Source organism: Meleagris gallopavo, chromosome 1 (assembly GCF_000146605.3).
Source record: "Meleagris gallopavo isolate NT-WF06-2002-E0010 breed Aviagen turkey brand Nicholas breeding stock chromosome 1, Turkey_5.1, whole genome shotgun sequence".
NCBI lineage: Eukaryota > Metazoa > Chordata > Aves > Galliformes > Phasianidae > Meleagris > Meleagris gallopavo.
The window spans coordinates 90,486,468-90,510,790 of NC_015011.2; the positions used below are offsets into that span (position 1 = coordinate 90,486,468).

At 38.4% G+C, this 24,323-nt stretch overlaps 1 protein-coding gene across 1 annotated transcript; it reads right to left on the reverse strand.

Annotated features, from left to right (window-relative positions):
• Positions 1-6: 6 nt before the first annotated feature.
• GABRR3 (gamma-aminobutyric acid type A receptor rho3 subunit) lies at positions 7-24,323 on the reverse strand. Its single transcript, XM_019620020.1, has 8 exons — positions 24,209-24,323; positions 15,413-15,480; positions 13,698-13,921; positions 11,070-11,152; positions 10,147-10,287; positions 7,678-7,830; positions 5,432-5,628; positions 7-4,439 (listed from the first exon to the last, which is right to left on the reverse strand). Exons 1-8 carry the CDS (start codon positions 24,303-24,305, stop codon positions 4,137-4,139), a joined length of 1,266 nt encoding a protein of 421 aa, XP_019475565.1. The 5' UTR covers positions 24,306-24,323; the 3' UTR covers positions 7-4,136.

The window sequence follows — 24,323 nt, forward strand, 5'->3', positions numbered from 1 at the left end:
CCGCAACAAAATGGCGGCGGTGCGCAGGGCCTGCGCTGTTGGTTATGGTCTGGGATTTGATCTGCTTAACGGATAACGAAGTGCCTGGGGTGTGTCTTTTCGTGGATCGGGGGCTTAGCTCCAGTGCCCTTCCGCTGATGATTCCCAAAGTCTTTAGAGTCTTCACTGAGCACATAAAAGCTTATGGAAAAGAACGTTAGTTGTCTTTTTTAAAGATGCCTGTTAATGGGTTACTTTACAGTGGCCGCGAGGTGTCAGAGAAATAATTAGGCCGGTTTTGGTGAGCTTTTGTTTTTGTGTGCTGACAGCTCCAAGCATACCTCATAGAACTACTGACAAAAGGTGAATTTTGGAAACCTCAGCAGCCCTTCAGCGTATGGCTGAAAGCTACGGGTAGTTACTCTGCGGGCACAAGATGGTTGTGCAGTCCTGCTCCTCTGTGTGGTTAGTTTGCTGTTCACACAGAAGCAATTCCTGCTGCCACAGCACAAGTTGGGTCCCTCCAAACAAACACTGTGTGATTCAAAGGGGTTCTGATTTCATTAAAGCAACAAAATTCCTATCTTCTGAATGGAGAAAATGGCAAAATATAATATGCAGAAGAAGGGACTGGGGGGAAGGGAGGAGAAAAAAAAGCAAATACTATTCATCATATTCAGCCCTTGGACTGGACTGCTGGTCTGTCTGGACTGCTTTGGTCTCCAGATGAGCAAAGCATTGTGGTCTCTTGGCCATGGAATGCAGGCTGAGCAGTGTGTAGGTTTGTTAGGGCGTGAGTTTTGCTGGGCTGAAACTAAGACTATCCCAATTGTACAAACTGTAATTGGAGGATTTACAAAAGTTGACGTTTCCCCATCAAGTATTTTTTTCACTGGGCTGTCACTGCAGAAGAGAAGATATTCTCTGCTTTCTAGTTCTGACTTATTAATTCAACACGGCATCACTCAGCATTCAGGGCACTTTTCAAAATGTATCACATTGTGACTTTTTTGGTGTAAACATCAATGGTTGGGATATTTGAAGGCATACAATGTTGTAGCTTTCTGAAAAACGAGTCACCGGTATGGAATTACGCTTACTCCTTCCACAAGAATTATAAAGCTTTGAAGAATGAAGCAGTTCTCCAGACTTACAAGTTTGCTGCTTGATCACCTACATTAACGCTTCCAGGATGTTTTCTTAATCCAGATGGGTGTAGCAGCAGAGGCTAAATATAGGGAGGCCACATCCTGCACTTCAGCTGCTGACAAGGAGCCATTACACTCTGTTATTTCTGTTTTCCAAAAATCCACAAAGTACCACCAGCATAACTGCTTGAACATCACCAGGGTGAACACTCCAACAAATATGTATTTACCTAACGTCTGTGACATTTTAGCTTTTAGCAAATGCTGTGGGAAACAGAACTATATTTGGCTGACTGCAAAAACAGCCACAAATAACAGGAATGGAAAATACTTGTGAAGACTTCTTTAAGGACCTCCATGCTGATTTGTCCAGAAAACCTGACCGAAAGTATTTATTACCATCCCCTTATGGAAGATAAACTTCAAAAGGAGGTCATGTGGAGTTTAGTCAGATAATGCTCAGAAAGCCCTCTAAGCAAAATAATAATAATAGTGTTAATAACATAATGTGATTAAATATATTTTTAAATTATTTTACAAGAAAGGATCTGCAAAGTATAATTGATCCTGGTATCATCCCTGTCAGTGCATTGAGAAGATAAAAATTATAAGCTTTGCTGAAAAATGTTTGCAGTATTATCATTAAAATAAACAATCCCCAGTGCTATCATCATAAAACTGCTATATACTGCTCACCATGATGAGAACACTGCCAAAGGTTACATTCACAGTTGCAAAATAAGTAACAGTTTCCACTATCGAAGAAAACTAAGCTACTTTCAGGTACCTGTATAGGATATTCTAGGAAAGTAAAAGTGGGTATGAAGCTTTTCTCCTGTATGCTTCCACGTGTGGGACAGTTTGGTGGCGAGTCTATGATGGTCTTGGGCAGGCCAGACTGGAGAGCTCCTGCTGCCACAGATCCTATAATGTAATTTAGAAAACAGAATTGTCTTGGGTCGAGAATCATTTAGGGTATTTTTTTCTGTTGGAGGCTGGGGATTCACTTTTGGCTACAGGATCAGTATTTCTTCCACTAAGGCCGAGAAAGAAATGATGTGAAAACAGTGCTGTTACATTAGCTCATAGTACAAGTTTAGGACACACATCTGGAGCAATTAGCTGGGATCTTCTCAGGAAATCTGGAGCATCTGTGTGGGATGTGTTCATAATAGTGGTGAAGCAACAAGAATGTCATGGTAATTTTTTAATATATTTATATTACACATCTGCTCAGCTTGAGGTCTGCTGTGCCGTTGCTGTTGCCAAAGCCCTGTGTGTCCTTTGACTTTACGTTCCCAGCATTGTCATGCCTGGTACGGTTCTCCTTTCCATGACAGGATTTCCTGGAAGAGTATCAAAGCCACCTTCGCTCTGATCATTTGTTTGGCAGGGACTTGTCTGCCAAAGTACCCATTCATTCCATCAGATTTCAATCACTCGGGATACAATGTGTTGCTAGCTTTTCCAGCTCTGTAACTGGGAGTTTGACAAATGCAGCTTTTTGAAACAGTAAGAGACATTGATGTACATTTCCAGCAGGACAATCAAATAAACCAGAGAATGGTTCAGACTTCCAAATTTATTCCCATTTCCTAATAATCTTAACCAAGCAGTGACCTTTTGATGTTTTTTCCCACCACTAATTATTATTTTGAATCAACTTTGTAAATTTAAACCCACTTCATTAAATGACAGATAAAACCAGGAAATTTAAGTGAAAAATGCTTCTTACTTTGAGAAGTCACAAAAAATATTCTTCATTCTTTTCTGGAGTTGTGAACACTTTTGTTGTGTCCCTGAATGTGATTTTTTCAACTTTCTTAGCCAGAAGTGTTACTTTCTTAGCCAGTATACCCTTACCCAGTAAGGGCAATTTATTTCCATGCAGCATCCATCTGGGACCAGGAGGATTCCTGTATGTGGCTCTGTTTTGGCACAGCTGATTCTTTTTATTTCTTGTGTATCTCAGATCTCAGTGTAGTAACCTGGCCTGTGATGGGGACGAGCATCGCATGCAGGCATGAATGGCTTCTCCCCTCGTAACTTTCAATCTCAGAAGCCAAGGGTGGGACAAAATCCCAAGTTTTGTCAGAAGAAAGAGGTTTGTTTGTTTTCTTAATAAAGTATTCTAAAATATCTTCCTGAAAGCTGGGTTTCTGAATGAGCAGCTAGGAAGAAAGCAGGTGATTAGTGTAGTTGCACATGAGGCACAGGTGTGGGGGTGTCACATGAAGGGCACACCTTGTGTAGGTGATGCTATTTACTCATGGGGAGGTGGCTGTAAGACCCCAAGTGCATTGGTTTGGGTCATTATTCCTGTGCTATCTTGGGGACTAGTGAGCAAGATTTCTCCAAAATAGAGGTCCTTCCCAGTAGCCTCATGGAAAGCCAGGGACAGCTGACGGGAAGATTTTTCTTGAGGCATTGCTTATGCACAGTGTACAAAACCTCTTCAACTCTTCCTGCTTTCTGCTGGTTTCTAACCCACTGCTAAGTCACAGTCGCTTTCCCCACTTCCTTACCATCAAGGAATAAAGGCTCCTGAGGTGCACACAGGTTGTCTAGCAAAACAGAAATGCATTAAGTGAAGCTGGGGTAGGGGCCATTTGAAGGTGATTGCTGCTGACTGCAAAACAACTGGATAACAAGTGGAGAACAAACAGAAGGGCTAATTAAAGGGAATGGTAAGAGCATAGATGGACACTGGATAACACATTGGCCAGGAGCTGCTATCTGTTTAGGTGTGTGATAAAGGGCTTCCTTAGTGAGCAAGTGGCTTCTGTGATACTGCAGCAGTAGCACGCACATTGGGTTGTCCCAGTGAATTATGGAGCAGTCCAGCTGAAAGGTCAGACCGTGAGAGTTTTTCCATCAGCAGTTCTGCTGTTAACCAAACCAGCCTTGGTTTGATGCAGAAGCCAGTTTCAGAAGCTTTTAACCCTTTCCTCTACTGCTGTTGCATTATTCACATACCCAAGATAAAATCTAGCTTATAATGATTTCTGTTCATATGTACAAACCCCAGTAAAAAAAGTTGAACACAATATACACACTGGGAAATATAATCCTGGAATATGTGTCAATGACATGGTTGTTCTGTAGAATAATCCTGCCCACATTTCCCTTAAAAGATCTCTTCCTCTTGATGCGAGCTGTGCCCACGTTGGAGACACTGATTGCTCGTGCTCGAGTTTCATTCTCTTCACATCGGTCAGTGAAAGCAGGCAGGTCCATCTCAACATCAGGATCATGGTAGCAGCCGTCAAAAGCCATTGCTTGCACTGCATCAATATTATACATTCCTGAGGCCTGGCAACAAAAAATAGTTATTGTGAATCTAGCAGGAGCCATTTTAGTAAATGATAAATAAATAAAACAGAAAATAAACAAAGCTTTCTCTCCAGTGCTGTTCTTCACATTGCAATCACAGGGAGAACGTGGCTGCCTCACAGAGTGCACTTACCTCAGATACTGCTACCTGTGGGGCCCGGCCCTTTGTGCAGCACATGTGCAAATAAAGACATATATGTGACATAACACGCTTGTCTGAGTGACTGTTGCCAGCTGACTTGCATGTGCCCTTGCTTGTGAAATAGAAAAATCAAACTCTGACTCATCTGTAGGTCTCTGGGAAATTACTTCAAACATTTCTGTGTTTTTTGATAGCAGTATGAAATCGTGTGGGCAACATATGCATCCTTTGTGTGTTCTTCCACTTGTGATATTCCAATGAATGGTTTCACATGCGGGGATATTCTTAAAGGATTATTTTTTTTTAATGAGTGCTTCATAGAAAGCAAATGTTTGACTTGTAAACATTTCTGCTTCAAGCACGCTTTCATAAAAATGACCTACTCGTTCATCTGGTCTCAGGACAAAAAAAAAGTCATTAAACCCATCTGCCTAACTGAAAATGAGGAAGCAGAAGAAGGATAAGTAAACTCTGCTTTACAGGAAACAGGAGGAAACATTGCATGAGTATAGTCTGGGATATATTTCAGGGGGAGGAAAAAGATGAAAACATTGTCTTCGTCAATAGGAAAACTGAGAAACAAAATGGAAGGTACTTTCCTCTGAGTGAAGAAAAATAATAATAATCAGGAGTTGTGCTCCCTAATCTCTGTTAAAAGAAAAGGAAGGGAGAGTAACTTCAGACCTTCTCAAGATCTGAGAGGATGATACATTTCTTCCCTTCAGCCACAAAAAAAGTGTGAAACAGAGGAGAGTCAGAGATTATCACATTTTTGTGTCCGGATTATTCTGTGATGCTTCTAAAGGCAACAAAATGCAGATGATTGTACCTTGCCCCTTTTCTTGAGTTGCTTTCTCTCTTCAATTGTGGTGAGATAGTTCACTGCTGCATATTCAATGACAGACAGGAAGACAAAAAGGAAGCTGATCCATAAATACACATCCACAGCCTTTATGTAAGACACTTGAGGCATTGAGGCACTTACTCCTGTGATGATGGTTGACATTGTCAGCACCGTAGTTATGCCTGCCAAAGAAGAAGGGAAGGTTATCATAATACAGGCCAGGTTCTGTTTATCTCATCACCAATTGCTCAGACAGCACAGCTCTGTGAAGGCAGGTGATTGAGACTGCCTTTAGCTTCACAGGGTCTGAGAAGTAGAGTAAGCCACCTATCAAAAACAACACTGAAACAGTCATATCTGCCTCCACTCAGTATGTGCAGTCATAGCTTCAGCCCACCATGTTCGAGCAGTGGGGACACAATGCTGGTGATTCAGCAGTGCAAGGAACACTTTCTATGACAGCTTTTCTATGATTTCTATAGAGCAGTGAAGGCAGGCTTGTGGTCTTGTTTCCCAGAGCCAGTGTCTCTGCTATACACTTTCTCATCCTCAAACTTTACTAATGAGACACCAGTTTCCCTCCCAAGCCCTTCTAAAATTGTACTTCTTGGCTACATATGTCAATCTGTGTGTCTCTGTCATAATATCTTGATTCTAAAAACATTGTGTAGTAAAAGTGCTATATCCACTGACACTACAGAATGTTTGTTGACTTCAGTTTGTCTAGGATTTCAACCTCATCCTTTCAATTTCTACTCCAATATGACCCTATTCATCTCGCTTTGCTGTGTTCTGTCTTGGAGAAAATAATAATTATAATTAAAAGAAAAATAAAATCCTATCCAGGCCCTACTTTTAATACACTGAAAGTGACGACATCACAGTATCCTCTGTGAGATTGCAGTGGCAAATAGCACGGTCTTTCACTTTTGGGTGTCAGTACAGCCTCTCTCCAATTTTATGCTAATTCAAGCCCACCAGAATATGCAAGAGTTTTCCCTTTCTCTCTGCAAGTTCCTTATGTTGAAGGTTGGAGTTTAGGATATACTTTATAGGAGGAAATCCGTTTATTAAAAATGTGTGTACTTTAGGCTAGAGAGCTAAGTTTTATAAACTTTGTTGATAACATTGCCTATAAATTATGTATGCTTATGCTAATTGAATGTGTGTTATTCATTAAACTCCTGATGCATAACCTGTTGAATAAACCTATATATAAATTAATGAACATGATCAACAAAAACATTTTGACAACATTACAAATGACTTACGGAGAATTTCAACTTTCTTTTTAAACATGAAGTTAAATTTCTTACAAATAAATTGGTAAATGCATTAATAAAACCAAGTATCATAATTTGGTTTTAGATGAATATATTTATGTATCTTATATTAATAGTTTTAGACTCCACTAATAGAAAGCCTGATTAATATACCTATAGATAAACATTAAGGACTGCTTGAGTACATGATATTTTGTTTCTTAAACAAAGATTCTCAAAGTTTTCACTTATCCAGGAAATAAAACAGCAGTCAACTTTTGGAACCAGTCTTGAAGTGATGTCAACTGTCATCACTGAGAAAACAATGTTATTAAAAAAACCCTACAGTAATCAATCTTCTTATTCCAAGCTGTAGTGTTCTGAATTTAAAGAAACAAGAGCAGAAAGGTGCCCAACTTACTCTTAGCTTCCACAGCAGCCTGCATGCCTTGTAGGGTTAAGGCACCAAAGGAAAAATATTCAAAATGCCTGAGAAATAAAGGCTTTGCTAACCAGGACAAGTCAGGAAAATGATTCCAGGTTGGTGGGAAGATATCAACTGCTTCTAGAAAGAAAGTGGAGCTACAAAGCTTTTAGATGGATATTGCACTGCCTGTGAAGTGTCTCTCAAGAGCCATGAATTTAGGGATGGATCTGAGTACCTGGGATCAGCGGAAAAAATATCTTTGAAAAAGAAAAATAAAAAAAATGTAATGAAGGAAAACTCTACTCAAGAAATCTGCAGAATTATCTTTTGTTCCTTCTGTGGTGTGTTAGCTGCTAGTACATCAAAGCCAGTCTGAAGAAACATCCAATTTCCAAACATAGAGGTTGACTTAAGGAGTTTGTATAAAATTATTCAGGCAATATATGATACATTTGTCTTGTGTGAATAAGAAGCAAGGTAACTTCAAAATCTCTCCCCTATCCATCCTATACTTCCCAAAAGAATATATGGTAAAGGTTTACCTAGTGATACCCTGGCAGGGACGGCTCTTCTGTCAATCCAAAAAGAAACCCAAGATAGCATCACCATCAGCATGGCTGGGAAATACGATTGTAGCACAAAAAAGAAAATATGTCTCCGGAGTGCAAAGTTTATGAAAAGTCGATTGTACCAGCCTGTTGTAAAAAGGAGAGGAAAAGGTTGGGGGAGAAAACGAGAACTCTGTTATTTGTGACCTCTGTTTACCAGCCCTGCCTGAGCATCCACATCATTAATAGTAAATACCTACGAAATATCGTTGTCACCCTGCTTTCATATAGTGCTTTTCAAACTGTCCATCCATACCTCATTAAAATACAGATACCTTGGCATAGAAGCGTTACTTCACTATAAATACGTGCCACACGTTTGCCTTGTTGGGATCTGTTTGCCTGCCCAGTGCTGACTTTAAAGGAAAGGGTGCCATCTAGTGACTTTTGGGGCATGCTTTGTGCAGCAAAACGTGTGCTGCTCCGTCTGCCGGGGAAAACTGTACAAAGTGAGGTGGAAAGGTGACATGGTTAGCTGTGCAGCCTCTGCCTTTCCTATACAACTGTAGACAGAAATGAGCCTGCATGGGAATTGTCATGCCATCACAAAGAGTCACTTTATAAAGGAATATCCTAGCAATTACTCAATATTAAACACGCCCTCTGTTCTTTCAGGGCTTCGGTTTTAAAAACGATTGTCTTATAAATGGTTTTACATTGTTGCTCTTTTGGAGGCCACTGAGCTACAGGAGGTAAATGCTACACATGTGTGGTTCACTGAGATTCACAGGAAAGATGACACACAACCTGAAGAGCAGAAAGATGCTCTGTGAGCAGCACTTTTGTCCAATTTTTTGTCCAAGAATCTTCAGGAGGAGATGGCTGCCATTAGAGTCATGCTGATAGTCTTCTGCTATTCCTCACTTCTGCTGGGGAGGAGGTTTGGTATGTAAACACTTTCTTTCAACAACAAGTAGAAGAAAAGGAGAAAGTGGAAGCTCCCGACTGACCTCCAAAACTCAAAGCCAAAGAAAAGTGTATGCCTACAAATGTCAGTGTTCTAGCTAATAGATACTGTATGTGCATTTATCCCCTGGTTCCTCCCAGTGGCTTCCTGTGACTTAAAGTCTTTTCTTCTGTCTTTACCCTGCTGAGTTAGCTTATCTTCAAAACATCTGCATTTAAGTGTTACTTTTTACAAAAAGTCAGAGGTGCTGTAAAGGTCCTGAAAAGTACAGGGGTGGTATGAGGTTCCACTGCTGTGTGCAAGGCCATCTTTTTTTGCATGAGTGCTTTTTGTGAGAATAGCTGAGTTTCCAGAATGCAGTTTGGACACAGTGATAGCAGTTTGGTAGAAACCATTCCAATCTCCGTCTTGCAACAAGGACAAATTTGACATGGCTCTCAGCAAGGTACAAATGCAATGGCTAGGTATCACCAATGCTCACGTGGCAGTGGCTCTTGAAAGCTGGAGCTCTTCTTTGCTGATATACAAGCAAGAGATAAGGATGAAGAAGTTGATCAAACTGTGAATTTCTCATTGCTTAGGCTGCAGAGTAAATTAAATTGGAATTTCTGCATTAAATGTCAGCCATTGAATCCTTATTGCAAACTTGAATCCTTAATCTTTCTAAAAGGCAAAAAGAAGCTATCCTGTAGTTAAGATATACTAAGTAAGTCTATTTGCGCCTTCTTGCATGTCTTAAAGGATTTTTTTCCAGTGAGTTGTGCATTTAACATATTATGTGGAATCATTTCCATTTCATTAATCTGCCTGTATATAAAGTGCAATAACCCCTCTGAAATCAATAATCTCAGACTAGGAAGTATAGTAGCAAGCGTGACATTTTATCTGGTTAAGGAAAGTATGTTTAGATTACTTACATAGAGAAATATTTCAAAGTTTGTAATTGCATGTACAAATATGTACAAATGTAAAGAGAATAAAAACCACTTTGCATGAAATTGAAATCATAATAAACTACAGTCTTGTGCAATTTGCTAGAAAATGTAGTTCAAGATCTGTAATGAGGAATAAAATACTGTTTGGGGCAGACACCTGGATGTAAACAATGTAGCCGTGACATAAAAGGATTTTTTTTCTGCAACTTTATGTATAAACATGGAACATTAAGCAAGATGTGAATTTGACCTCAGTAGGTTATAAATGGTCTCATGTAGAATTTTTAAAGTCAGTAGATTTTTAATGACCATATACAGATCAAGAAAATGAGGAGATTTTAGACAATAAAACACGTTGGAGTTCCCTTTTAGAGCAAGGGTTATGCAGGTAATGTGAAGAGAATCTAGGGCTGAGGCTAACAGACCAATGTGATTGACAGCTCTCATTTTAACAGACCTCTCAGCAATAAGAAACATTTACTAGCAGTGAATTTGAAGGAGAAAGACAGTCAGTATGGCTGTGTGCGCTTCTTCTTTTCTAATGACAGGGTCTTACTATACCAGTACTGCTGTAAAACGCAAGTCCGCTGGAAGCACTGAATTCTTCGATGAAAAACTGGGAGAGGGAGATGTGCTCATCTGTGCTCAAGGACTCATTTCCATGTTTCCAGTATAACATCAGATCATCTTCGTTGTATGCATCTGTGAGAAGGTAAAAACTAAATCACCTCTGCTGGAATAACACTTCTGCTTGCTTTTCTTAGCAATGGGAGACCACTCAAAACAATTTGAGAAAACCACAAAGAAAAATCTTTAATATCCATTTGCCAGTTAGCTGATGAGGAAAAAATAGCGAAAGCCATATTGCCCCTTGTTGCAGGCGGAGTGCTGTGCCGTGCCAGCAGCTCACATGACAGAAGGGAAACATGGGTGTGTGATCAGGGTCCCAGGGCACAGGGATGCAGCTCGGGAGCTGCCATACAGCCTGAGCAGACTGCCCAAGCACGGCCAATTTGTTCCCAACCAAATAAGAATGAATCTTGAGATATCAAAATGCTCTGCAGGACACAGTTATCTTCCTTTGTCCCGTTCTACAGCTTACTACAAACCACTGAGTCAGGGGTGAGAAAGCAGACATATCACAGTAACACATGTAATCATTTTCATTTTTCCATGAGGTCAAATACTGACATCCTATTTTACTTTTTACTTGCATTTTTTTCCCCTCAAATAAAGCATGATTGTTGATAAAGAAAATATTTTGGGTTGCAGTTTTGGAACATCAACCCAGTCAAAACAAAGCAGAGTGTATGATAGTTTTTCTGTCTTCCCATGGTGGAATTATGGAAATATCTAAAACTGGATCCAAAGCTGTTTGATACACATGAAGGATTCCAGTCACACGCAGGTGGTAAAGGTATTATCAACAAGATGGAGTACTGCTAAGAGTGCACATGCGAGGAGCAGGCATAAATTAAACTTACAGCTTTCCAGTTCTAAAGAACAGTTCTGGGTATCCAGAGGAAACCTACTGAAGTCCATGAAACACATAGCAGAAACTGTTATTCTGCAGAAAGGAAAAGAAAAACAAGCAGTAAATGAAAAATTTCACACTTTCTCTGGACTGTGCAGGCATCTGATTGAGATCCCCAAGCAACCTGCTGGTTAGAATCCTAATGATTGACTTTTTCTGCTCCTATTAGACGTTCTAAAACTTCTTTGAGATAGTGATATAAAACTAAGGCAGTGAGAACATACATTTTTAAAGACAAATACTTTTTCTTATCAAGCACGTTACCTCAATTTATAAACTCTTCACTGGTCTAATCTTTCATTAACCTTTCATACATTTTGCTTCAAAGGGTTACACTTACCAAGATTTGCAAAGGGTGTTCGCATTTTTTAACTAATTTTCTCATAGACTGAAGATAATTTTATAGATCTGAGCAAATATTATTCCAGTTGCTATTTTCCCATATTACAATTGCTATTATATGGTTATAGTATCTAATTATATCTAATTGCACAAAAGATAAGCTGTGGTTTCTGGAAGAATATTCTCTTCTTCAATTCCACAAAAATGTTTTGTGCTCTAAAAAGATTAGGTAAACATAGACAAAAACATTAATTTCTCATTCCACTTGCTTTTTCACAGATATTTAGAAGATAAATGTCCCGTAGCATATCAACCAAATAACCCAATAAACAAACAAATAAAAGCCTAAGAGCAGCAATTTAAATACAGTAAATATTGACAAATTTTCATTTCATGTCCAAGCTCTCATGTCATTTGATATTTTATTTTGATATTTCAGTTTTCCCCAGGTTGAATCAATTGAATTGACGTAAGTGGTATTGGATGTGTTAGGTATACAAGTGGTCTTTGAATATTTATGATCAGTAATCACAGTGTAGGTACATTTTTACAAATATCAGGTTTTACTGGGTTGAAATGAGATAGATCTTTAAAACAATGCATAAGACTTCCAGCTACGGATGTTATTTCTGTCTTTTAGGTATTGACTACAGATTCATAGGGACAGCAATAAAAAGCGGATTGAAAAAAAAAAAAAAAGAGAGAGACTATTTTAGTACCAAATCTGGATTTTTGTTCAGTTTTTCTTTAATAAAATCCTGTATGCCAGGCACTGAAGAAAAACTGTGGAACTGCAAATATCTTGAACGTAAGAATTTGGAATATAATCTACCCACTGCATGTAAATCTGTCAGTACAAAAATAGGGTTTAAATGAGCATCTGATTCTTTAGGAATGTATGCATTAACACCGCTCAGACTGCAAATACTGTATGTGACCTTAATCATTTCAAAACCTTGGTTCACCAGCCTTATGTCACCCCTCCTTCCTATAAGTTTGTAAGAACTGATAGAGAAGGGGAGAAAGAGGACAGGATCTGCCCTTGATACTTATGTCCAGGAAGAAATCTGCAGGCCTGTTAGGAACTCTGAGGATTTGCTCTTCACTGGAATAGAAGTCACCCAGCACCCACCATCAGTTAATGCAGGGCTAAGGCAAGGTAAGGAAAGGAGCTGAGAAAACAAGGCCAACTTGTAAAAGTAGGGCAGCAGCTTGCAAATGGGATGTAGAATGCAGGGCAGGGGCTCCCATTACAGAGTCATACCCTCATATTGAGAGCCACTGCTGTAAGCTGAGGTCTGTTTCCTCTAATTCTTCTCTTTCATGAAGCACAGAAATGATTGTAACAAGAAAATTAATAGTTCACCTCATGGTTTCTTGCTGGCCAAGATTCTCAAACATAAAAGCCTTACGCTATTTTAAAGTGGTGTACAGCAATTATGAGGAGATTCTGTATGCCTTATGAGGGGGTAGATAAATTCATTTACTTGTTAGAACAATTATTACATAGCCAAAAACTCAAATGCTTGCGTAACTCTTCCAGCTGTCCAGATTAGATGAAATATCACCTCTGAGCACAGGGCTAATTAGTTACAAACTGCAGAGCGGTGATTTCTGCAATGCACAGGCCCCAGAGATTCTACCTAGAGGAAAGTATTTTCATTAAAACTATTTCTGCCACACCATCCACATCTGCTTATAATGTGCAGGTAGAAGGGAGGAACATTTAATGGCCTTGCTGTTCCAGTTCTGGAACTGCTGTGATCTGCTCTCTCTGCCTGTCCACAGCCCTGATTTATATTAATGCTATGTTCACAGGTACCCCAGAGTGAAAACAGATAGTTTTAAAAGACTCAGGAAAAAAAGTAATTGTTCTTTGCTAATAATTTGGGACTTTACTGTACTCAGCAGTAGAACTACTGCAGTATTGTTAAAACCACAGGCAATGAATTAACATTTGACAAACTTCAGTGGTATTTACAACAGATGAAAAAACTGCCATCATCCTCTGACGGGGAACAATATGTTAATAAGATGCTATCTTTATGTTATCAATCCTCAATTTATGTTCCCACTGGTACACTGAGAATTTTTAGTTGTCACCAGTACTCAGTATCTAACACCAATGGTTTAATGCCAATCAGTATCCTAACTGCAAGGATTTCAAGTTGTTTGTCACCATACAGGACCCACAATTGTGGCTGTGTATTGTCTTATAAAAGAGGATTGTTCTTACCGTAGACTGAAGAGTACGTTGCCATCGGGGTACACTCGGAGCATGACATTTTCCACGGTTGTATCATGGATGAAAGATCTTTTGGAGTGTACAAAAAACACATCAGGTACCCAGATCTTTTTTATCAGTCTTCCATCAAAAGTCATACTTTTGTTTTTGGTACTACGAAATGAAAGTCTCTCATCCTTCCAGTAATGTCTGAGATATAAAGTCATTGTGAAGTCCTTTGTTTAATTAAAAATAAAAGAAGACAATGCATGTTTTATTTGCATACAGTAAGAAACAGAACAAAATAATCAACTCATGTAAAGGAAGAGTTTCTGCTATGAACATCATGTGGAGGATCCTCAGTGAAAGAAATGAGATGCCACTCAGCAAGATTAAATATAGATTGAAGCTATCTCTGAGATACCTGCTGTTTGCCTCATCACTGGTGTCTGAGTTGGGGTTCATGGTTCATATATACTTAGATAGAACAGATTTCAGTGGTCTGCTGAATTGGTGAAGGGGAAAAGAAACTCTAAAATCAAACTAATGTGAACTGAGGGGCTTTTCTGTGGAAATTTTCACAAGTTATTCTCAGAATGGACTACAGTTCCTTTACAATTCCTTTAATGATTCTCCAAGTCATCTGGTAAAATCCATTAATCTGTACATTTGGTACAAAGGTTAGATGGATTTTTAGGTTTGTATATTTTTTGTGAATGAAATAAATCATGTAGAAACACCATGGTGAATTTCATAAGAATAAACAAATTCCACAAGACTTACAATTTTTAAAAATATGAAATAATCTTACTTACAGAAATAACATGGCTGCAAATATGCATGTGAAAAAAAATGGAGAGGCAGCTGGAAATTCAGTCTGAGCTTTTGTACAGCCTGACTGCTCTGTGCTCACCTATCTAGCTTTTCCATTTTTAGGCAGGTATCACTCATCTTGATAGAACAATTACTTCTGAAAATAATACTGGAAAGATAATTAGGCCTCCTCCTGTAACATGACTTCATACCTGCGTGAAACCCACTGATTTGGGTAAGATTGTAGAGGAATGCAGGGGTTCATATAGACAGTACTCATAGCAATCTCAGCATTGATGATTAGATCTACTCTGGCATGAGAAGATACTGTAAATGAGATATCTTCGTCAAGTTAAGGTGCCCAGCTGTTCTAGATCTAAGCAAATTGGCACTAATGTTTGGGTGGCACTATTAGTGATAATTTTGGAGGAGAAACAAATATCCTGCATTCCTCTGCTACGTGTCCTTAATTATAGTTGAGGGTGTTTCCTAGAGCTCATTGTTATATTTATATTTTTCTATTTTCACTTGTTGCATCCACTGCTCCACCATGACAGAAAGTATGAGGAATATTAAGATCTGCACAAGGAAAGGACCTTGTGCAAAACACCTGAACTCTCATCTTCAATAGAGCAGAGCACTAAGAATTTATGTGGAAGCCCATGGGTCTTACTGAGTGGCTGGCATTTCCAATAAGAGCACTTTGTTCTGTTCCTCTGGGTTAGTTAGGGAAATGTTCAATGTGTGCTTATACTTAACACTTACTAACATAAATGAAGATAACTTCCATGCTTCACAACAAGGCTGTGCTCTTCTAAGTGTTCACTGTCTTTAAATGTATTGTTCTGTATCATCCATCTGGATGCTTCTGGGACCCTGAGTTTTGGCTGAAATTCTTTATCTCACCAACTTACCATGTCAACTTCAGATATGCTGTCAATGCTTTCTACCTGCACATCAATGCCCACAGGTATTGGCGACCCTTCAATGCAACAGAATGAAAGAGTGATGAGGAACTTATGTCCATATTTTTAAAGGGAAGACTGTGTATTAACAACATGCAGAGTACACTCCATACTGTCATTTGCTACGGTCTGTCCATCACAGTATGCCGAATGAGAAACTCCTTGGCAACACAGTAAAACCCAACATTGAATAGTTGCAGAAATAAGTGCATAAAAAATAAGTGATTTCTTTGCACTAGACTAGTTATTGACATTGCAATTTAGACAGCAGTGAAAGTTTCCTTGCAGTGCCAAAGCTAATGAACTGTTTGGAGTGCTGTAGAGGAAAGCTGAGTAAATATACCACCTACATCAAAGACCACAAAGCTTACTTGTCAGTCCCAACTCTTGTTCCCACACTTATAAGCAAAATGCCTACTATGCTTCCTAATTATCTCTAGTAGCTTAATTATTTAATGTTTAACATAGGTATCTGTGAAAAAGGATTACTACTTGCTCACTATCTCATAAGGGAAAAGCCGTGCACGCACTAAGCATGTGACTAGATGGAGCATTGTGTGTACAATGTATTGCTGAGTATGTAATTTATTTTCAAGTACAACACACACTGAATTGCACTCAGGGACGTTTTTTTTAATATACCATGTCACTGTTTCGTGCTACTGAAAAAGGCTGTGGATTTACAACACGATGCAGACTGAATGAGTGTACTGTAAAGCAGTATTTGCATTTTTGCAATAAAGGGATTAAAACCTATTAAAATTACAGCAAAATATATTTCTTCCAGTCTCTTCAGTACACCATGTCTAGAATTAAAGGCCTAATTATTGAACCAGTGTAATCTTCATCAAGCAAGTCATTCCACTTAAGTAACTGACTAAGCACTTCCTTACAGAAGAGGGGGAGTACAGGGATTTGTGCACATATGTGTACACACACACAGTAAAGTATAGTCTGCATTTGGAATGAATAATAAACCACTGTACTTGAAATTCCAATTACATTTGTAAAAAACAGTCCATATTTTTAAGGGGAAGAAAATTAAAATATTATAAATATTATAATATTTATATTAAACATGAAATAATATTAAGTCGTGTAATGTTAAAATATAAATATTATAAACATTATATTATAAAATATTAAAATATTTTAAAAGCATTTAAATAGCGTAATACAAAACATTAGTATAAAGAAGTCTGAGCAAGCAAGAGATAGCAATAGCTCCCTTAACTTGTTTTTTTCTTTTTCTTGAGTTTTCTTTAGAGTAAAGCCAAAGTAGTCCAGAAATATCATTCTCCTGATAACCAGCCACAATACTGTGTCTCTTTTTGGAATTATCCTTAAAATAGCAGCCCTCGAGGATTACGCAGCTGCCTCCAGTTCTTAACAGTGGAGATCTTGAACTATTTTTGAGGTATTTTAAAATCTGGCTCTGTAATCTCTTGATTTGTCTTGTATATTTTAATGGAGGGTTTGACCCTGCATAGAACAGATGCGAATGTGTGTGGAAAAACAAGGTAAATCGTGATCAGAGTTAGCAGGGCACACAGGAGCACGTCTCTGCAATGAAAAGAGCTGTGCTGCCTGGCTGAGAAATCATCTTTGCTTCTGAAACAAATCTGTGGCTCAGTCCATCTGCCAGAGGCTCAAAGATCAAAACAGAATTCAGTTGACTGGTGTATAAGTAAAACTCTAGATAGCACTTGGGGTAAACTGTTTCTTTTGGAGAGTAGAGATTGCAGGAGACATTTCCCTCAGAGGCTGATGTAAAGAGTATTAACGTATATATCCAAGCACTCTTCTTCATGCAAACTGATAAAATTGTTTGTGCCTCTCCTAAACCAGGTTCAGCCACATATCTTCTTTATTTTTCCCACACAGTCCCAACCACACCACATAAATAGTTTACATCTGCTAAATACTGACTTGTACTAAGTATTGGTACGAAAATACTGGATTGTAGCCTGAGCTGTCATCCTCTCATCATTCCACTGAAATCTACATATGTTGTGACCTGGAGACAGGTTTAGCCTAAGTGGGAGCTGTAGTGGGATTTATACATGATGTGAATATCGTTCACAGGTGGCATCCATGCATCATTTAAATGCAAACGCAGCAGAAATATGAGGCAGTGTCTATCAAGCTCCTCATTTGCATGGTGCAGCAGGATCAGCACACTTTGCAGAGCTGATACCCAAGCTAGCTGTAGGGCAGGGTGAGTCAGGGAGCAAGCTAGCTGTAGAAGCACAGTGTTCCGGCCTAGGAGCACGGTCATCACTAAGGCTGACAACAGTGATGAAATATGGTCTCATTGATATTTAGAATCCATGCAGTGTAACCAGTACTTTCTGGATTTCTAATTGGTATGAGACAACTTGGGCCTTAGAAATGCCTGTTAATTGTCAGAGGAGCTTCAAATAGGCAGGAGAACTGCATTTTATCTAAGCTTACTCACCAAGAAGTATGAACATTTTTATATTGTCTCCAAACTTACCCTGGAACTGTGGCAGAGGCAAGTGGTAGAACATACTGGAAGTGTTCATATCTGAGCGTACACTTGATCTTAACTGGTATTACTGAAACTTTGGGAGTGATCTGCATAACTGGAATGTTAAAACCTGTGGGTTAAGTTCCACTGATATGTGAGCGTAGTTATGTGGACAGAGGGAGGAGAGGGAAACTACTCTCTACGTAAAATAAAGGCTTTTACCAGTTTTATGAGTATCAACATCCTTCAAACATGCAGGGAACTAGCCACAAATTATATCACAGAACAAGATAACTGGCTTTCTAAATAAACATACACCATGCATTGCAAGGAACGTTTTGTTTCTGAGTGACAGCTCTTCAAAGTGTAACGATGGCAGTACTAACAATTTCTTGAGCTGTGCAAAAAAATACAGGCTATTTTCTACCCCCAACAAGCACTATTCAAATGTGGGCAGAATTTCAATTAATAATTAATGTCATCTGGGCAGATAAAAAGGAATTGGTCACAGAACTAGCAGCTTAAGTAAACGTGACTACTTTGATTACATGCATACAAGCTGAAGTGCTAGTTATACATATATGCATTCTTTATTTCATTCTTTGAATGAACAACTTGCACTCAGTTGGGAACTGTTACAAAACCAAGTCAGTGTGAACAGTGAAGAGCATAACAGAGATCAAAATCTGCAGCCAGAATTAAAAAGTGTGTTTCTAAAATGAACTACAGAAAAACTGAACTTTTACAATGAAATCTGTTCCTTATGTGGTAGAACTGTGAAACATGCTCCTTAGAAATAGATACCTGTTCTTTTCCTGTGCATTGGTCCAAGAGCATGCTCATACTGCTTAAGGAGAAAACCCTGTTCAGTTTAGCATTCACCGCAGACAATTATAAAACCACACTGACAGATCATAGCAGCTGCAAATATTTTCATCCCATTCTGATTCTATTTTGGCAACAAATTTAAGTGGATGATAAACACATGAAGCATAGATATGCAGTCCTGGTCATTCAATGACCAGAAGCATTTTTGTATTTCTGCCACTAACACTACCACTCCAGTAAGAAATGTTTTGGCCCTACTCTTGTCCAGGCCTTCTGAACTTCGTAGTTTTCTTGGAACATTTATTTCTGTGATTAAAAATCAACTCCACCAGAAACAGTAATAATGTTGGGAACAGGTTGCGGAGTAGTAGAAGTTTTCTTCCTCTGGGTTTGTTCTATAAAGCTTGGGTGTATTTAAGAAAAAAAGCATTTCAATAAACATCCCAAAACAGCCAGAAAGGGTCACTTTTCTACTCCTATGTCAGCACTGCAGCTTTCCCCTTAATATACTGAGAATTTCAATCTCTGGCTGACCATCAGGCAATGACATCAAATTCACTTTGAAAAAAAGTAACCAGAGAAAAGCTGTGTTTTTTATTTCCCAGTCTGACAAGACTGGGGATGGCAGAGAGGATTTAGTTATTAAATTGAGCAGCTTCAGTTGCTGCTGGAGCGTTGCTACAAATCATTATTTTAGAGGGATTAGTGATTTTCACAATGGAGGTTCCACAGATTTTCAAGATAATTACTCCCCAGCAGAAAAAGTAGAATTGTTTTCAGATGGATTTATCCTAACACAAGCCATTTCTAGTCTATTTTAATGGTTTAACATAGCAAGAAGAAATTTTTAGTAGATAGAAAGACAGATAAATTCTATTATATTTAAAAAAGAGTTATTATTTTCGCATTTTAGGATCAATTTCTGCAGTAATAACTTGCTTAATGAATTCTATGGTATTTTTTTGCAGTAGTCAAACCTTTGTACTCATAGTTCAAAAGACTGCACCCGCAATTCCCTGAGATAAATGTTGAATTTAGAAAAATCAGTCACTGATTTTTCACTGTTGTCTTGGTAACAGAGCTGGAAAAATCTAAGTCTACAGAAACCTCCTGGTAAGAGAGAGAGAAACCGAGGAAGGACTGAGGTCTGTACAAAGGCTTTCTTCTAAAAATCGTTTGTGGGCACGTAGAGAAGGAAAACCAGAGAAAGAAGTGAAACAAGCAACAGGCTTGTGTGGATGTATCTTCTTTCCTCTGGCAGTGAGTGAAACAGCAGCATTACTGGCAATGGTATTTTCTTCTTACTACTCTTTTATTTCTTTCTTATTTACATGGAAAATGAAGGGGGACTGGTATTAGCCATAGCTAACTCTAGGAACAAAAGAATTACCAGTGTACAAAAAAATATCTAGGAGAAGGTGCCTATCAGAGGTCTTGCAAATTTCCAAAACATTTCTCTCCTGTTTTGGATCCAAGTTATTCCTTCCATATGGAAGTATGACAGTCCACATTCACCAGAGTCACTCTCCTCCAGCAGAGTGAGAAGTTTCTGAGCTTTCTAGGAGCGATGAATTAATAGAACCTCTGTTCCTCTGAAAGCTTGGAATAAAGACTGTGCCTAATTGCTGATTGAGATGCAATTTGTGGTAAAATGGGGGGTTTCAAACTAAAAGAGGAAAGAATTAGATAGGATATAAGAAAAGAAAAAAAGTTCTTTATGATAAGGGAAGTGAGGCACTGGAACAGGTTGTCCAGAGAGGTGGTGGTTGCCCAATCCAGGGAGACATTCAAGATCAGGCTGACAGGGCCCTAAGCAAGTTGACCTAGCTATAGTTGTCCTTGTTCATTGCAGGGAAGTTTGACTAAATGGCCTTTAAAAGTCCCTTCCAACTCAATTATATGATTCTATGCAAATTCTCTAGAAAGATTGTTACATCTTGACCAGATAATTTCTACTAAATTATTTTCCAGCATTTCTAATACATGCTAATGTTATTATCCTCTTTGATGGTTGACATAGCAGAGATAACCAATTCTAAAATTTATTCAACTTACCCATTAGTTAACTCTAACTAACTCTATTAGCATAGATCCTGACAGGTCATTAAGACACAAAAGAAAAGAAAAATAAAGTTGTTATACTTCACACACACAGATAGAGAACTTACTTGTACATAATGAAAATTAGCATGTGGTTCTCCAATCTTTAGATTGCAAAACAGTTCGGAGACCATATGGAAAGATTTTATAGTTAGCAAAACGAAGACACAGAGGAATAAAAGAGTGACAATTTTTTAAATGGCAATGTAAATTTTTAGCATGTGGAAAAAGAACTCAGGTAAGCAAGAACTCAAATTCTGCCAGAACATAAATTAAGAAAGTTTAAAAAAATGGTGTGATATGGAGAAATAGATGTGTAAATATAGAAAGGAACATCATTTTAAAAGGATTTCTAAGTGTTGCTCACTAAAACAACATCGTCAATGTATATAGTTTTGGCTGTCAAGGCATCCTGCATGGTTGTCCTCAGATCTGAGCTGCCAAAAGTCTCAGTTCAGCACCTGATACTGACACGTGCTCACCCTCATCTCTAAAGAGCAATAACATATTCTCGGAAGAAAGAAATCAGCCATGTGAGCAGGGTCATGATTATTTCCAGTAATGCTACAGCCAGTAGTATCAGTGTCCACAAGCTCTGTATTCATTTGCCCCAACTCTTTTCCTGTGCAGATGTTTGCTCAGTTTACAAATAAAATTCAGCATGTGCTCTGTTTTTCCATGATTATAAACACTAAAAACTCTGGGTCCTGTTATCTGCTTCATTCACGTTACATATGTGGGGCTAAATGAAATTAAACAAGCCAGATTTAGATTTAAGAGTTTAGTGAACTGAAGAATCTCCAGAAGGTTAAAAACAGTGTAAATTTTCCAGCTGCTTCTTCCCCTAAGCTGGTGCAAAGGATTTCTCTTTTCAGGGAAAGGGGCACAGTAGAAATCAGCAAAATTTATCATTCCAGCTCCATGACATACCCAGGAAATTCCAATGAGATACACAGAAGGGAAAAAAAATGACTCTCTTTTAAATTTAAAGAATAATTTTAAAATACTTCTTTTTCATGCAGTTATTTTGACCTGTTTTGTTGTTGTTTTAATTTTTCACATCAGTAATGTGAATTCATGCATTGTGTTGAGCTGAATAAATCATGCACTGTGGCTCGTGACAGATCTAAGCCCTTGAGGAATCACAGTATTGAGCTGCTTTATTACATTTGATAAAACATACCCAAAATCTCATCTGCTTTAAATACATAAAACCACAGTATTGTAAGTCTTCATGCAGTTCAGAGCCATGCTGTGGCTGTGAGAGCAGTGTGAAGAAGAGAAAAATTAGCAAAGTCCTTGACCCCTGTCTGTGTCAGACCCAGGCTATTGCTGTAGTGAATGTACTGCAAGAGTTGATGGTGGCAGTGCCCACCTTTTGAGAAGGATATATGTGATTTCTAGTCAGTGTCTATGAGGCAGTGGCATCTCTAATTTCATCTTCTCTAGTTAGGTTTCTTTCTACTGCACACTTATCCAACAGTGTTTATCAGAGAAACCCATTCTCTGCGGTCAGACAGTAAGTCTAGGTATGTTATTCAGATTTATGTCTCAGCTTTTGTCCTTTGATAAGGTCACGGTTGTGTGCTAATTGTTGTTCCTCATTAACCTGTCTCTTCTAGAAACCAAGCCATTCTTTATACTGTAACATCACTGAAATCTACGGTAAGACTGGAATAATGGAGTATAAATTTAGAATCAACATTCATTTTACTGAGACTTTTTACTGTATGCTGTAAAAAAAACATAGCCATGTTTTATTCTTAAAGAGATTGACTTGTAAGTATTCCATTTATTAAGAGAGTTCTGAAAACAGAAAAGCGTGTGAACTCTTGGATGTGACTTTTACAAGTGCCACCTATGCCACTACAGCATGTGAAGAGCAAAGTAAAGCATAAAGCTGGAACACTGTTCTGCTGAAAGCTATTTCTGAAAGACAGGAGTGCAGCTGAAATTGTACCCATGGCAATGTGATTATTAGCAGGACTGTGCAATGAAGTCAGTGGAAAAAAACACAGCTGGCTTCAAAAGGAGTTGAATGGGCTCTACAATTAGTCATCTGAAAATAAAAGGACAAGGGGAAAAAGCCTGGTACAGATTTACTGGGTACAAAAATTTCACATGGACTGTGGAAAATTAGAATTGCCAGATAACAGGCTATATTCTGAAAGCTGCTTTTATGGACATCAGAAGTATTGCTTTCTGGGATGATCCAGTGATAAAGTACATCTTGAATTGTTGCTTCTTTCATGGAAATGCTACTTCTGAGATGTTACTCTCAAAAATTCAAATGCCTTGTGTGACAAGGTAGGTAGTAAGAGGAATGAAAGACACGAGGCTAGACAGGAACTAGGCAAGAGGTAATTCTAACTTTGGCTGCCAAGATATAGAAATTACTTGATTATTTGTTAGGGAAGATTTTAGTTCCCTGACAAGCCAAAATGAGTAGAATAATGACAAATCCTTTCACACTCAACCAATGCATCCAGAAAGGCTTTTCTTACTTCATGATTCATTCTCCTGGCATGCTTGCCAGGCCTGATGTCCCCACAGCTGGTGTCAACAATAGCTGCACAGGCTTCAGCTAGCCTCCCAGATTTGTGCTTGTTTACACAGTTGATTATTGTTCTTCATATATTTTATTTTGGCTTCATAAACCAGAGCTGTTCAGTTTGATTCCATGAATCATGAACCCTGAGCTGATGACATAAAAGCTCAGGTAAAGGTTAATTACAGGGCAGCTTTCTCATTTTACCTCCCATGAAAGAGTCATGCAGGGAGTCAAGGAGAGTCAAAATCCAAATCCCATTCAATACTCATATTATCCACATGCAATTTAGTTAAATGAAGGAATAATCATCATAGAGCCCAAAAACACAGAAACTGCATGGTAATAAACTGAAGGCCTGCTATTAAATATTATGCATAGTAAAGATTTAGGAATTCACGTTACATTTCAATCTCTCGAAACAAATATGATGACTAACTAATTTGCTAATTGCTACTGAACTATGCAGTTTCCAAGGATACCTTAATCACTATCAAAGAGTAGTATTCTAACAATATTACCCCTGTTATTTAGTTTTGAGAAGAAGACAATTTGAATATTTTCTCCTACTGATACGCTAAACAAAATATAGGTGCTTCGCTTTCAAGTATTTTTTGGTTTCTTCTTTATTTTCTGAAGCTCACCAAAAGAAGTGAGCTGCAATTAAAGCTGTTGTGTCATTCAATTTTAAGTGGCATTGCCTGACAGCATTTAAGCAACTTACAGATCAAGAATGAACCATTAACAAGTGCAGCACTGGTACCTGCTGCTTGCTTACCTCCAAATCCAGGTCTCAATGCAAAGTCGTGGTCCTCTATGCGAAGAAGCTGCTCAGATTTAAGTGGCCGGACTTTGGTGCTGTCAAGTTTCCTCATTTTAATATCTCGTTTGCT

Coding starts and splice junctions, on each gene's coding strand:
- GABRR3 (XM_019620020.1), bottom strand. CDS start 24,305: ATGAGGAAACTTGACAGCACCAAAGTCCGGCCACTTAAATCTGAGCAG. Junction 13,922..15,412: donor GCATATCTGAAGTTGACATG/GTAAGTTGGTGA, acceptor AATTAAACAAAG/GACTTCACAATGACTTTATA. Junction 11,153..13,697: donor AACGTACTCTTCAGTCTACG/GTAAGAACAATC, acceptor TCCTTTCTGCAG/AATAACAGTTTCTGCTATGT.